General features: G+C 36.7%; 1 protein-coding gene across 2 annotated transcripts in view; it reads left to right on the top strand.

The window, feature by feature from the left end:
* Window positions 1-12,929, top strand: part of LOC117171050 — a 17,848-nt gene extending 4,919 nt beyond the window's left edge. The window contains exons 2-4 of one of the 2 annotated variants that reach the window (XM_033358098.1): window positions 3,869-4,426; window positions 11,640-11,836; window positions 12,720-12,929. In XM_033358098.1, coding sequence (XP_033213989.1) covers window positions 3,869-4,426; window positions 11,640-11,824 — 743 coding nt within the window. In that variant the 3' untranslated portion in view covers window positions 11,825-11,836; window positions 12,720-12,929. Of the gene's footprint in view, window positions 1-3,868; window positions 4,427-11,639; window positions 11,920-12,719 lie in introns of those variants that run through there. The other variant, XM_033358101.1, reaches the window with a different exon arrangement.
* Window positions 12,930-13,982: the final 1,053 nt, after the last annotated feature.

The raw sequence follows: 13,982 nt of genomic DNA, 5'->3' as shown, positions 1-13,982 counted from the left end.
GGCTTTAATTTTTAAACTAAAAAAGTTACAACTTTTTGTCTTAAGAAAAAAAGATGCGCAATCAAATTTTACATCCATATATATCTTTTGAAAATTAAAATACGAAAATTTTTTCTAAAGCCTTCAGGGGACTTCGTTTTCGCACGAAAAAATTGTATGTGCCGTTATTGCATCCGGACCCACAATTGTACATAGAATTTTTGAATCATGAAAAAATGTGCACTAGAAAATTTTCAAAATGGGATCATTTTAGTATTTTTATCCAAAATGTCCGACTAACGAACTTGGCATTTAGCTTAAGACACTAAAAGAGTGTGCTCACAGACAGATGGACAGACATAAAGACACACGAAACGGCATACAGATAGACATACAGATAGACGACCCAGAAGTTAGCTGTGTATATAGATTTGAAAATTCGACATTGAATAAAAAATGAAATAATAGACGTAGCCAAAAACTCAAAACATTGCCGGAATCGTCTGAGCCATATCTCTAGGTGTTTTTTTTCACTTTTTTCAAAAAGTCATTTTTTAAACAGTTACGTTGTTAATTAACATATATCCTTCATTATGAAAAAAACCAAAAGTCCTAGAGAAAAAGTGAAGATAGTTCTGGATTCTTCTCGGCAATATCTCCAGGTATTTTTTCCATTTTTATAAAAAATTAATGATTTAAACAATTATATAGTTTACAATTTTTGAAAATTTATTTAACAATTGTGGTAAAGAACTCAGAGTTGTTGAGCGAAAAATAACATACCTTGAAGTAACTTGAATAAAAAAAATTTTAAACAATGCAAAAAAGTTAGTTTAAACATTGTTTTTGCCCCCTCTACGCACACAGCTCTCCTCGGCAATATCTTCAGGCATTTTTTCATTAAAAAAAATTAATTATTTAAGCAATTATGTTGTTTATAATTTTTTAAAATTTATTTAACAATTCTGGTAAACAATTCATAGTTGTTGAGTGAAAAATAACATATCTTGAAGAATTCTGAATTGTTTACCAGAATTTTTGAATAAATTTTTAAAAATTATAAACAATGTAATTGTTTAAATAATTAATTTTTTTTTTAAATGAAAGAAACATCTGGAGATATTGTCGAGGAGAATCCAGAACTATCTTCACTTTTCCTTTAGGACTTTGGTTTTATTATAATGAAGGATAAATAATCAAATCCATATGCGCCATAGGATATCGTAAAGCTGTGTGCGTAGAGGTGGCAAGAACAATGTTTAAACTAAATTTTTTGCATTGTTTGAAATTGTTTTTCATTCATGATAATTCAAGGTATATTATTTTTCACTCAAAAACTCTGAATTCTTTACCACCATTGTTAAATATATTTTTAAAAATTATAAACAATATAATTGTTTAAATTATTGAGTGGGACGATGGTCGTGGGGGCTAAAGCGTAGGCTTTGGACCCACTCCTTCGGCTTGCGGGTTCGATTCCCGCCTCGCACTCTGGAAGAGTCTCGGTGGCCCATGCGGTGAACACTAGCCTAGCAAGGGAGTTGTTCATCTCCGGAGAGTCGTGGGACCAGTACCTCTAGAGAAAAAAGGTTTTTCTTTAAGTACTTAAGGATGTTGCTCTTGGTGGTTCGGAACCCACCTTAAACTGTAGGTTCCCCTTCCACCACCAAGTAAGTGTGTGGAGGGTGTATAAAGGAATAGAGAATGTGTAAGAAAAATGTAAACCCTTAGGGGACACATTAGAAGCTTCCATTCCAATATAATTGTTTAAATTATTAATTTTTTATAAAAATGAAAAAACACCTGGAGATATTGCCGAGAAGAATCCAAGAAGAATCGAAAAAACATCCGTGAAAACCTGTTTTTCGGATTCAGGAAAGTCACTGCTGAAATGAGGACATGCAAAAGATTCTTGGGTTTTTCATTAATACATTGGGGTTGTAGGTATAGCTTAGGGTTCTGCGAAGGTGACTAGCATTATTGTGTTTTATTTAGAAACTTTTCGGCAGTATTTTGTAAATTCCAGAAATTCATTGACTTTTGATTTATAGTTTTTGGTCTTGCTAAATATCTATATTTTGAATTAGGGGAGGGTGTTAGTGTTATGGGTTGCTTTTAGATAATTTAATTTGTTATTTTGAGTAAGCTTAAAACTAGCTCAGACATACGGAACATGCTTTATCGTACTTATTTCGAAATTCGGATATGCTTGCATTTAGGCTGGATGCGTAAGTTATTTTAAGGGTAATTTTTCGGTTACAGTAGTTGCTTTTTAAAAATTCATTTGTACAGGTTTGGAGAACCCAAGAAGAGCCCCAAATTCTGACATTGTGAACTTGTACATTTATTTCTATTTCATGCAGTGGAGGTGTTGACTTCCTGCACCTTAACCCAAAAGTCGGTTTTTTGATGAAACTAAAAGAGCCCAAAAATCAGCATCAATGCCCGAAAATAGCCCAAAAGTATGGCATTAAGAAAATATTCAAATATCGTTGTGGAGATGCTAGCGGGACCCACCTCCTCTAACTGACTAATGGTACTGTAGCTTGTTGGTAATTCTACGACCCCGCCCTTGAGTTCTTTCTTATATAAATCTCAGTGTTTTCCAGAGGTATTCGTCTGCAAGTCCTGGCCTCAGACTTTCCAGTCCACTGTCTTAGTGCTCCGTTTTTTCGAGCATGGAGGTAAATCCAGAACCTCATGTACATCATTAAGATTCCTGTCTCAGACATGGAGAGCCTAATTCAAGGCGTCTGCGGGCGCTCCAGACACCTTATCAAGCTCTGTTATATCACCTACAATAGACCTTAATCACTTCCATATAGGATCAGTAATCTAGAGCTATGAGGGCCCTGATTGATATTTGTGGAGACTTACAGCTATAATTTATCTCGCCTCTTCGATTTGATACCCTGAATGTTAGAGTATACTTTTGAAGAATCGGTTTTACAGACTGGGTTTCTGAAAGATCAGACGTCTTCTTGTTTACGAGGTTCAGTCCCTCCTTGAGCTTGAATGCCAGATACCAGATATCAGATACCAGATGTCTGCGACCTGCACTACGATGCCCTCCAAAGATGTCGAAATTTCGTGGCATACCCCTCGCAAGATAATGCGTCAAATTCTTCAGAGATTTCCTCCCTCAGACGATCGAGCTCTTTTGGAATTATACAGACTTTAGGATAACCTGTTGCAAAGACAACTCTCTCCAGGGCATATTTAGACATCTGCACGTAAGTGACACACTGTGTTGGTAGAGCCTTCTGACACTTCGACTTATGGTTATTGGGAGTTTCCGTTATTGGGAGTTTTTTTGTTATCGCTCTTAGATATTTTCACCACACGTATTTTCAATTTCGACGTTTCAACGTCGATTTAGGGGAGCGCAATATTGTGTTAAAAGATAAGGTTTACCTGGTACCATTCAGTCCTTCTCCCTTGGCACGGCGATCACATCACGTCTTGAAAGCATAAGCAGTCGTGCTCTCGATAATTCAGATAGCTTTGCTTCTACCACATAGAAGGGTTGCTTTTTACTTTAAATCCTGCAAAGTGGAGTCCGTCCGTTTCCTATATTAGACGCACCTGACAATGCAGTCCCTCTGCTTCATCTTATACAGGTCTCTAATCCAAAGAAACCCTTACGCGCTTCAAGTATTATCACACTTGTATCATATAAGTGTAACAACATATTATTTATTGTTCGATGGACGGTTATATAAAATTAAATTCATATTTTAGGCTTGAGAAAATTTGTGTACTCCCTTGAATTAGGCCTTTATTTTGTTTAAATGTTTCACGAAGTTTGGCAAACAATTTCTTGAAAAATCTCTTTTGTCGATACTGAGCAACTTTTTGGCAATCAACCATGTAATTATTTTTTTCACAGAATTAAAAGCTTCGGGACACAAGGTCGGTCCATCTGGTCACGAAGCTAGTCCACCCGAACATGGAAATAGTCGAGCTAGGCACGGAGCTGGTTTACGCGGACACGAAGCTGGTTCATCTGGACACGGACCTGGTCTATCCGGACACGGAGTTAGTCAATCCGGACACGAAGCTGGTCAATCTGGACACGGAGCTGGTCCATCCGGACACGGAATTGGTCCACCCGGAAACGGAGATGGTCAAACCGAACATGAAGCTGGTAATTCCGTACCCGGGCTACCTGAAGAGCTACGTCCTATTTTAATTCGCACATTTAACGTCAAACCAACATGGAGTTTTTATTTTGGAGGCCAACAAGTTGGGGTTTGGTTCACTCGACGGAAACGAATTGTGGGAATTGGCTTGTTATCAGGAAATATATATCCCAGTATGCACCTAGCTAGAAATTATAATCTTCAGACCTATCTAGCAGAGAAATACGATATATTTTTCTTGGTTCACGCATTACCTAATGGATACATTGTAGGAATTCAAAATATGGTATATAATGATATTGGAAGTGAGTATTACCAAAGCTATCTTTAATTTGTGAACTCTTGAATAATTTCAAATTTATTTATTTTTCTTAGAGTGTCAAACATACTATATGTTATAAAGGCTTTTAAGAATCAAGCTTTTATTAAAATGCACTGAAAAGATGACAAATAATTATCTATGAGATCTTGGATTCGATCCCTGATCTGCTAATTTTGGCTAATTTTCCATGCACTTCTAATGAGCTTCTGTTTGTTTAAAACCCAGTTTAGGCGGTAGATTCATCTATTATGCATTTGGCTGCAACTCAGTTTATCAATGGTGGGGTAAAAAACCAGTCTTTGTCTAAAATTTCAAATTAGACATCTTGCTATAATCAGATCACTTGATTAGTTTATAAAAATTCTTTCGAGATTTATAATATATACCGGATAGTCCCGTGAAGGCTATTAAAAAAAAACTTAACTCTGATAAAAATGCCTACGACATATTCGGTTATAACCATTTTAAGCTTGAGAAAAATGAGCTTCCTCAATCTATTGAACTAATATGTATCATAAGACTGCATTGTCCACTTGACTGAAACAGGTAACATGACTTCATTTTCTTAAGTCATTACGTAACAACTATCAATAAGGTGCTCTATGGATTCCTTGGTATTTCCACACAAGAAAACCTGTCAAATTCGTCTTGATACATTCTTGCTTGTCCTGAATCGCAATGATGAACATTTTCGTTCCTAGGAACAGGCCGCCCTACTTCAGTCAAAGATTGTATGCAAAGAAATGCGTTTCTGTATTCACTATGGTTTCGGCTATGATAATTAGGGCCTTCTGTAAAGATTAATTTATGGGCGTGCAACCTGGTTCTGATTCATGGATTACGTTATAAAACATAATATCTCACACAGTTCCGACAGAAAACGCATTTGTGTTGGTTCTACAACTCTGAACTCTAATAAAGTAGTAGCAAATTTTTCTTTCAAGGTGCTGTATGTTCGTTGACATTTCGCTGTTTACATGCACGAAAATGTTAATGTCCGAAGGTGGTTCAAGTGAATCCGGTTCTTAATCTTTTTTAGTTTTTAGTCTGCTAGATTCTGTTCCTTGCTTCTTTGTGGCTAGAATCGTGTACTTGAGGAAGAATTGACGATGATGTTCTCTCCTTATGTTTTGAAAACTTTTCTCTGCAAAAGGTTGAAGGCGCATAGCATAGCTTAAACTCTGCTTCTGCCTTGCATTGATTCAGGTCATCTGCCTCTAGAGGATGTAGTAAAATTGAATCTCATGAGGTTGCGTAAGAACATCAATTGCCCGATAATGTTTTATTGCTTGATTGACCGCTGCCTAATTTTGCATATGATTATAAAATGAGGAATCTCATTTTCCTCTCAGGGTCAAGATCGTTACAGCTAAATATGCCTGAGGTTATTTTTATTAGAGATGGGCTATAGAATAATCTGTGTGGGGCTATCCCATTATACATCAGACGTTCACAACGAAATTTTTTAATGCAATAAAATGATCTTATAAAATCAGTACGCCCAATTTGTCATATTTGGCAAAACCTGGTTTTGTGCTCCACCATACACGGAATGGGATGCAACCAACAGCATTCTGCCATTTTAGGCTTGCCTCTTTGCCTTGAAATACCTATAGTCCAACAATTCGAAGATGCCCTACGCAGAGTTGGCTGTTTGAACCGTATATAATTTCTCATTCTTTTATTTCTGCTAAAGCGTCGATGATGCACGACCTCTTTTCATGTGATTTTTCATAGTCTAATTCTTCACTTCAAACTTCATCTGGAGATTTAACCCTACTAAGCACGACGTAGACTTGCCTTGCTAAGAATGGACTTTAATCTTGAATAAGCAACAGCATGATTAACTGCACTTTATATACTGTTAAGGAAGAAAATTTCATAGCTAAAGTTTTCTAGGAACTGGATTTGTTTAGGCTGCATTACATGAATTTCATCATTACTGACTTCAGGGATAAATTCAATAACACCGTTTACGAATTACGAGTCAATTGTAACATCGATGCTGCATTAAAGCATCATTTTATTTCCTACAAACGTTTTTACTCGTATTACTTTAGCAAGCCTCTAGTCTGATTGATAGCAGATATTTTATATGCTTAATGGTAGGGTAAACACAAATATATTTTCTGACTAAGAATTCACCCGTTTCTTCTGAGCTGATTCTTATTACACTCAGAATATCAGCAACTGTAGTGCTTTCTTGATGTCTCACATCAAGTTCTATTCAGCCAATCCGAACAATCGCCATAGCTGTTTTGCTGGTTCTATGTTACCGAGCGGCCTGATCAAGTAATTGATTCCCTTTACTGTTCTTGATTTGATTTATCTGCGAGTCCACAATGCTAAATATTTCATATGAAACCATAGACATTTCGTAAATAAAAAGAAGCTCAATGTTTTCTCACTGTTTATACATGATTTTCGATCATTATTATTATTTTCAAAAGTTACACCCGGGTAAACCCGGTTTTTCAGCATAGCCACTGACTAAGTCGAGTGATTGATGAGATGGGAATGTTATAAGTTAATTTGATACGATTTATGAAATCTTTTGTGATGATGTTGTAGATACAAAATTATGAGCATGGTGTAGTTTAGAGTTCGTCTTTTACCTCTGATAAGTTTAAACACCGGCTGCGATCGTTGGAGGTGACATCAGTCACTTCTGGATTGCTTCTGAGGTGCTGTCAATACCCTACTAACTCATAAATGTTCAAGATGTTCAGTGCATCTTGCGTGCACATTGCTTGTAGCCTAAATCACAATATGATGAATAGATGAATGTTTCACATTCCTCCATATGGGATCCACTTCATGCCTTGATTCGCTATCCTTATGGGTCTGGATTTTATAGTTTGACTGCAAATTTCGGTTAAGTGGAGAAGCAATATAGATGATGTACTGTTCCAACTTTTTTTTCTTGTCTTACGATGTCAGGTCAATTGGGTCGGATGCAATGATCCGTTTGGCCAGCAACATCCCAATATAAGACGTAATCTTCGTTTTCTAAAACGGGAATCAAAATGTATCTATAGAAAGGCATCCATTCTGGTAAAATTCTAAGGTTTTGGGATAGTTGTTTGTGTAATGCACTCTAAATCATTATATCAGTGTGTATATGCTCTCGAAACTATTACGCAAGATCCATCAATAACGTGCTCGAAGAATTTGCTGGCATCTCCGCATAATTGGCACCGGTCAACCACCTCTTAATGTAGCACAGGTTTGCCATTATTCCTGGTGCTGATAACCTTGTCCTGTGCCGCAGTGATGAATACTTCCGTTACTGGGTACAGAACACTATTTTTTAGCTAAATATTGGATGCCTCATTTTCCACTTCATATTGATCTAACAATGTGAGGACGAATTCAAAGGCATGTTGTCAATATCCGCTTTTTAGATAGTGTCGCAAAACGGAACATCCCGTCTTCGGTTAGAATAGGCTCGTAACTTTATAACTTGTGGTTTATACAATTTCTTGACATTTACAATGCCGCTACCTTCTCTATGTCGTGGTACACCATTTGGTGAGCCCCAAGGAGTACGTATGCTGAATACCCTTCGATTCACAAATACTTAGATATTTATATGACTCTCCCGCAGCCATTGCTTTGATGTCATTTTAGAACTCGTTCTCTAACTCTCCGATCCCTAATTCTCCTCTGTTTAAGTTCACTGTTCTGTTTCTAGGCTGAACTAATGTATTATTTTAGGTCATCCCTATACAGAAGATGGGTCACTTAATGACCATCCGCCTTATTATGTATTCTTAACCCACAAGACATACCTATAAGTCTTTGGCTCAATGAGTTCAACGCTAAACAGAACCATAGTGTACTGAAGGAGTGCCCTTAAAATATAACTGCCGTAATGCGTATTAATCTAGTCACCCTTGGTTGTGCATGATAAAAATACTTGATTCTTGTACCCCAATGCCTCATCGCACGAATTAGAAAGTAAACAATGCGTAAGCAGATTTTGTGAAGCTTAAAGACTTTAAGCAAATAGTCATGCGACACAGAAGCAAACGCTTGCGTGTAGTCAATTTATGCTATGTTCGAGTTTCGTTTATGTTCATGAGCTTCGGTTATGGAAGAAACGTCTATAGTTTTGAGATCTTTACTACCTCGAGAGTTTTTACCAAATCCTTTTTGTTCTTGTGTAAGGATGTCATTCTCGTCGCAATAAGAATATACCTTAATTTAAATAATAGCTTTAAGACGCTTAGGAATTTTTGCAAGACAGGCTAATGGTCGAAATGCAGATTGACTTTGAGCGTCTGAGTTTTAGATAACATATGAGTAGTGCCCTGCAGCATGAAGCCAGGCATCAGATCTCTGTGTTCAATGATCTTCTGAAAACACCTTGCCAATGCATGACGATCACACGTGAGGTGTGTCAGTACACTCTTCAGATGTTAGAGCCTTAAGTTCTGCTTGGCTTCCAAAACAAATGCAATCCATGAGGAGAGTGCTGCCTGCTGTAGCTGTTTACAGTTCAATAATCAGTCCCGAATTAGTTAGGAAAGAGGCTGGGAACATTCATCATGGATTCAGATTTCTTAATTACTTGTTGTCATTTCTACCAGATTCCTCACGCTTGAGCACTTTTTTCTTCTGCTGTTGCTTACAAGTGTTTACGCATGTAAACTTTCTTCAGCTTTCCCTCAAACTGGAAAGACACATTAGGTAATCACATTTGCACGCAGAGACTTGTTGTTTGCTTATTATTCTTTTACATACATAAACAGCTATCGCCTTATTCAATGCACATAATTGAATTTCTACGTTTCCTTTTCACATCTTAATACAGAAAAAATGAAAGATTAAGTTCACATCGATTCCAGGTGAATTTTTCACCGCAACAAAAATTAAACTTGCCAGATAAATTTTGAATAAATCGTAAATAATTTCCGATTTTTAACTTTGTCTGAATAATCTTTCATCCTATAATCGCTCCATTTTTATTTTAGATGTAGCGAGAATTATTACGACAGCGCTATCTATCGTCCTTTAACTTTATCAAATTTGAGAGAAATGGGGATTCCCTTATGTCAGTTGCTTTTTGCTGAATGGTATTCAGTAAGTTCTAATTCGTCTACAATAGTTTAATTTATTTCGGATGAGATATATTAGTAAGAAAAAATTGTTTTCGTGTTTTATCTTGTTGATTCTACATGTTTTACCGAAATTTGCTGACTTCAGCCTGACGCAGTCGACAAGTTCAGAATTATTTTCCTGACTTCGGTGAAACTTTTGCCAAAAAAGTTTAATTTTAACTTTAAACTTTAAAATTTCGCCAAATATCATGTGAACTTCAACAGCAGAAAATTTTACATTCAACCGAATTTCACTTTAGTTTCCTCTGTAAAGTATTTCGTTGTAGTTGTTAGCCTATCGTCTTGAAAAACCGAACCGACTCGTTGTTACGGAGTGCTTCTTCTGGTATGTATGACTGTGACATTGCATTTGACGCTTTTTCACTAACTCATAGACCTCTGTATATTCATCTAGCATTGGAAAAGTAGACACTTGATCAACTTAACATATTCTTTCCCCCATGTCGAATAAGAAATGCTTGTCAATCCATTCGACCATCTAAAATGTGGCATTTCATGATTCTGGAACTCTACTAGCCACCAAAACTCTTTTCATTCTTCAATTTCATCTGGACCCTAATTTTTCCGCCAGCTGGAATTGTATATTGATAATCTAATATTGATACGTGGATATGGCTCAGATAAGATAGACGTAAGGCTAGAATTGTGTACGATTGCTTAGCAGTTTGAATTAGAAGTAGTTCAATTAAATTATTTTTTCTTGTCTCATTTCCTCGCTTAAGCCGTTCATACAATATGGGGATAGATAAAGTCAAGCAACATTTTCTGAAATACGTTTTTAGCGGTTTAAAACTTAATCGTTTTCTGATTTCTTTTTGTTTTAGTATGGTACGTAAACTTGTTGCTCGTTTGCTTATACGAAAAATTTATTCAAGGGTATTGCATTCGATTAAACAAGCTCTGCTATCAATTATACTTGCTCTTTTCGGATTACGTGAATGAATGTGATTCACTGAAGTAATACTTGTCATCAAAATAGATGTCTTCTCGAGACTTGGATACAGCAATCGATGCTAGTGTTTTGTGATCACTAAAAATTATGTCAAGGGCTTGTATCAATTCCATCCGAATACTTTAGTGATGCCGACCACCCTGAAAACATCCGCAGAGCATGGTTTCATTATTATAATCTATAGAGAATGCTTTGGTTGTACAAGTTTTGTATAGCAAGTTTGTATTGGAGGCTTAGTTATTCACTTGTCGCCATTAGACTTGTATAACTCAAACTAAAAATTGATCAGCGTGTATACACTATCCGATTTTCTACTGATTTCAAAATTTTCCTTAATGACTAATTTTCCAGACTAACACACGGTTTTAATTAACATATTTTGCCCCATATTTTCTATTTTTTTGTCAAAAATGTATGTATTGCTTTTGTTTATCACTATTTCACTAGAATTATGTTTCCTTTTAATTTTTGTAATGAACCGTCTTCTATCCTCTAATTCAGCTTTTCGTTGCTATAGTGTGTGAACTGATCGTAAATCTGACATGCTTTCTTATTCCTTCTAATAAACATTTATATTGCTTCTTTCTCTGATTTATTTATAATTTTGGCATATGCCATCTTAGTTATTCAATCTCTCGAAACTTTTGAATTTTTTTAAATTCAATAAAATACTTTAAATCTTGTAAAATATATTTCAACGTATTAAAATTCTAATGAACACTAATTTAAACTAGATCAATGCTAATTTTCGTGACAATGATGTTTACCTAAATGTATAGAAAGATGTGTTCTAGTTAAATATTGCTTAAAACATGTTTTGAGATTATCAATTATTAGCAAGGCGTGAATTTCTAGATTATAAATTTTCCCACTTGGAAAATTTAATGATCGGAATAGAAAATTTCAGAATGAACCACAAGTAGATTTCATGTTGATCTTAAAAGAACAGCAAGATTCTCTTATTTTCAATTCATATATTAACAGTTGCTTAATGTTTGGTTTTGAGATCAGTTTTGAATCTTTTTAAATTGCAAATATTTTTTTTTTTTATGAAGAAAGCAGTTCCGAGGAAGCAGTTGCGAGAGTCACTTATGGCAGATACAACATTTTAGTTTGGGCAGATGATGATGGAGTTGAGCAGGAGATTCGGCTTGAACATAGAAATATAATTCCTTCTCGCGATGATAGAATGGCATACCAAATTAAAATAGAATTCATTGATGACGTAGGCTTACGTTTTTACGCGTTCAGATTGCTTAGTGGATACATCATTGGAGTTACGCTTGGACCGTTGAGTAACAATTAATCTATACACAAGGTAAATAACATAAATATAAAAAAATTATGTAATATTTTTCTCATGTATATGTACTCTTGAATAAAAACGTAACTAAATGAAAATTTATCAACGACTACCTGGAAAGTATCAGACCTTATGGTGTACCTGAAGTAAGAGTTGATTCTAGTCAATGGCGATGATGTCTTTTTCAAAGTAGTAACCTTCACAGGTTGGCTATTTTTAAATAATTAGCTTTAATTTTGTCAAGAAACCAATTTAGGATGTCTTTCTGGTGACTGTTTGAAGACACTTCTTGAAATTTATGAGTGCGCCGACGCGCCGCGCAGACACCGGCTATATACCCAGCTGCGCGACGCACAAACGGCAGTTCGTCGGGTGCGGCAAAACCGAGTAACGTCGGAGATCTTTCACCCGGTGCAACTCCTCTGGCCGTCCTACACTCCCAGTAGGCGATCAGACAACCATCCTCCCCTCCTAGTGCCATCCTGATCCCGTTCCTTGTAGCCATCTTGGTCGTCGGTCGACAGATGCCCCTGTGGCCGCCCTTTGAGTTCAGGGTACATCAGTGTCAGGTGCCCCTGACTGGCCTACCCGCGACTCCGCTTCTCCTGTTCCCGTTCCCCGTAGCCGACTTCGTCGGCGGTCGACATGAGCCCCTGTGGCCGCCCTTCGACTTCAGGGTACGCCGGCGTCAGGTGCCCCTGACCGGCATATCCGCGACTCCCATACCCTCACAAAGTAAACGACCCCAGGGTGAACTCCTGCCCCGGGGAAGTCGGGGCCCCAACATCTTCCTCTCCTGTGTCTGACCTAGACCGACCAGGGGGGAGGTGACCTGGTTCCCCGACTCCTTGCGCGCATGACCGTTAGCTAACCCGACGCCCCTCTATTTTGTTTACAGAGTACGGCCGCAGTGCAATCCTAATAACCTCCGCTCTGGAGAGACACGCCCGCGACTTCACACGTTCCAATCAGTCGCCTTCAACACCGTCACCTAATGCGTAGCATACCAGTCAACATACATTCTCGCACATTCACATTGACAACGCACACTTTTCTTTGTTTATTTCAAACACACAACAAGCACCACTTAAGAAGGGCTACGACACACACACATAAATAAACACACGACACAATTACACCTAGTAGTTAACTTAGCCTTGTAATTTATAGGAAAATATATTGTCTATCTTCTATATCGTAAACCGTCGTTCGTTCCCTTGTAAAACCTGCCCCAACTCCGAAACCCTAGTAAGACTGAAGCGTCCGGTGGGACAACACGCAGGTTCAGCGAAACGAACCGCTACAAACAAATTTCGAGTTCGGCTATTTCCTAACGAATAGGCTTAATTTGTTTAAAGAATCCACCAACAATATATTTGCGATGAATATTTTCTATGATGCTTAGCAAATTGCTAATAATTACTTATTATTTTAACACTTTTCATAAACAAATTCCGCGATTTGCAATTTTTGAAAGAACAGGCTGAAAAATTTTTTAAACCACTGAGGATATCTTTCAAGCTTCTGTTTACTATGGAGCTTTAAAAATTCCCAAAAATTATTAATTACTTAAGAAAGTTTCATAAACTCACTTTTTTTCCAATACGCATGCTGAAATTCTTTACGGATTTAGAAAAGAATGCCCTTCCGTTCAATTATTTCTATGATTCTTTGCGAATTCTCACGTATTATTAATTTTTTAAACAATTTCCATGAACGCATGCAAAGTTTGGCTATTTTTCAACGATTAGGGGAATTTTTTTTTATTAAATCCATAACGAAAGTCTGTCCGATGATAACCTCTGCTTTTCTATAATACTTTTTTAAATTTCCAAGTATTGTTCATTATTTAAATCGTTTTCATGACAAAATTTATAGTCTGGATATTTTTTAAGGAATAGACTGCATTTTCTATGGAATCCACTATAAAAATACTTCCGATAACTCGTTGCTATGATATTTTGCAAATCCATGAGAATTAGTAATTATGTAAACAATTTATATAAACGAATTTATAGCTGTGTCTCTTTCAAAGCAAGCGAATCAATTTTTGTTCATAAAATTGGCTGAAAATGTCATGGCGATGACCCATTGAAAGGATACTTTTCAATTGTTGTTTATGAACTCAAAATGTGTTGTCGATGACTTTTTCCCTTGGAAC

Source organism: Belonocnema kinseyi, chromosome 1 (genome assembly GCF_010883055.1).
Source record: "Belonocnema kinseyi isolate 2016_QV_RU_SX_M_011 chromosome 1, B_treatae_v1, whole genome shotgun sequence".
NCBI lineage: Eukaryota > Metazoa > Arthropoda > Insecta > Hymenoptera > Cynipidae > Belonocnema > Belonocnema kinseyi.
Note: the sequence above shows the minus strand (reverse complement) of the source record. Positions and strands in the feature narration are given on the sequence as shown.